This window comes from Chelonoidis abingdonii, chromosome 1 (assembly GCF_003597395.2).
Source record: "Chelonoidis abingdonii isolate Lonesome George chromosome 1, CheloAbing_2.0, whole genome shotgun sequence".
Taxonomy (NCBI): domain Eukaryota; kingdom Metazoa; phylum Chordata; order Testudines; family Testudinidae; genus Chelonoidis; species Chelonoidis abingdonii.
The window spans coordinates 370,347,312-370,349,349 of NC_133769.1; the positions used below are offsets into that span (position 1 = coordinate 370,347,312).

Genomic DNA, 2,038 nt, shown 5'->3' on the forward strand with positions numbered 1-2,038 from the left:
GCCCCCCAGCAATTAACTTCTGCAGGTATATTTGCCCACTTTGTCACGAAGCTCTTTGCTTTTGACCCCATAAATGAAAGGGTTGAGCATGGGAGGAAGAAAAAGATAGAGGTTGCTCAAGATGATGTGAATGTAGGGAGCAATGCCCTGACCGAAGCGATTTGTCAGGATGAAGAAGAGTCCGGGAGTATAATACATCAGCATCACAAACATGTGGGCTGTGCAGGTGTTGAGAGCTTTTTGGTGGGCTTTCGTGGAGGGAATTCGGAGGACAGCCCTGATAATCAGGCCATACGACAGGACTATGAGTGGCAGATCTAACCCGATGACCACAAATGCTATCACCAAGCCATACATCTTGTTAACTGTGATGTCCCCACATGACATCTTCACCACAGTTATGTGCTCACAGTACGTGTTGGGGATAATGTGGTTGGCACAGAATGGCTGCCTGCTGAGGAGCAGGGGCAGGGGAAGAATGAAGAGAACAGCTCTTAAAAAACCCACTAGCCCTAGCTTAGCTATTCGTCCATTAGTGAGGATGGAGGCGTATCTCAGAGGGCTACATATGGCAACATAGCGATCAAAGGCCATTATTACGAGGACAGCTGACTGCATAATAGAAATCGTGTGAAGGAAGAACATCTGGGTGAGGCAGCCACCCACAGTAATGTCTTTCAAATTGAACCAGAATATACACAGTGCCTTTGGCACAACCAAGGTAGATGTGGCAATGTCTGTGAGTGAAAGCATGCAGAACAGCAGGTACATCGGCTTGTGCAGGGTCTGCTCTTTGCCTACAACAAACAGAAATGTGACATTTCCTAACAGGCCAATAATGTAGGATATACAGAAAGGGATGGAAATCCATTCATGGGCAGATTCCAGGCCAGAGATACCCATTAGGATGAAAGTGGAAGTGTCAGAGGGGGTGAGGTTGATACCTGCCATGAGTTGTTCGATGAGTCTAACAGGCTCAGAAATACTCAAGGCACCTGTGAAGGGGGAGAAGTGTAGAGAGTTGGGTTACACACTTTATAGGAAAAAGAACAGTAAATATTTTATAGTTATTACACATCTAGAAAGCTAATCAAGTTAGAGAATGGGCAGCATGATGACAGATGAATTTTGATTTTAGTAACTGCAATGTGCGTGTTCCCTGGAGGGAAAAACTTGAACTCCCCAAATACATAACAATGTTCTAATTTAAGTGTATGAACTCAGGACAGGGATCTGGGTGTCACAATACACAGCTCTGTGAAACCCTGCTCACAGTGCAAGCACAGAGAGAAACTGAGCAAAACTCTGGGTTCCAGGAGGAGTGGGATGAGGAATCCTACAGGAAACACAATGCCATGAAAATAGTCTGTCAATGTTTCATCCTCCTCTGAACTCCTCTGTACAGTACTGGGCACCTTTCTCACACAGGATGTTGCAGATCTAGGATGGGTTCATGCAAGGACAATGAGAATGATCAATGATCTGGTGAAAATGTCATGCACAGAGCCTGGAGTCACCTGGGCAAGCTTCATGTCTATACATGACTCAGGTCTTTACAGGCTGAGCCACTGTTTACATGTTTGTTGGAATATTCCCAGGAAAGCTCAGATGTGGATTGGCGTATCCCAAAGCCCATTGTCATTTTGATTGGGCACCTATGGAGAATAGTCCCTTCTCAAGAAGGTTACCAAATGCTTCACTGAAGCTACTTAGAATCAAAACACATTGATATACAAGTATATAGTCAACATTCATAATTTCAGCTACAACAATTACACACTCATAGAGATAGCATACTTATAATCAGCAAATGATAACCTTTCCATAGACACCTTACACAACAAATTTTGTACAATATTTGCTGCAAATATATAACAGTGGTTGCAACAGTGATCTGTATGGTCACAGGTTATGTCAGTAATGTCACATCAGGTTTGCAAGATTTCTATTGCATTAATAATTCCAAATCACATAAAAACTAACCCAATAGTAGCCCAATCTATTTCCTGAAAGAAAGTTGTTGTTTTTTTTGTTTTGT

General features: G+C 43.0%; 1 protein-coding gene across 1 annotated transcript; it reads right to left on the minus strand.

Moving 5' to 3' along the window:
* Positions 1–12: 12 nt before the first annotated feature.
* LOC116818299 (olfactory receptor 52N4-like) lies at positions 13–987 on the minus strand. The gene has a single exon (XM_032769094.2). It carries the CDS (start codon positions 949–951, stop codon positions 13–15), a length of 939 nt encoding a protein of 312 aa, XP_032624985.1. The 5' UTR covers positions 952–987.
* Between the last annotated feature and the right edge of the window lie 1,051 nt (positions 988–2,038).

Excerpts from the sequence above, each read along its gene's own strand:
- LOC116818299 (XM_032769094.2), bottom strand. The coding sequence starts at position 951 with ATGGCAGGTATCAACCTCACCCCCTCTGACACTTCCACTTTCATCCTA.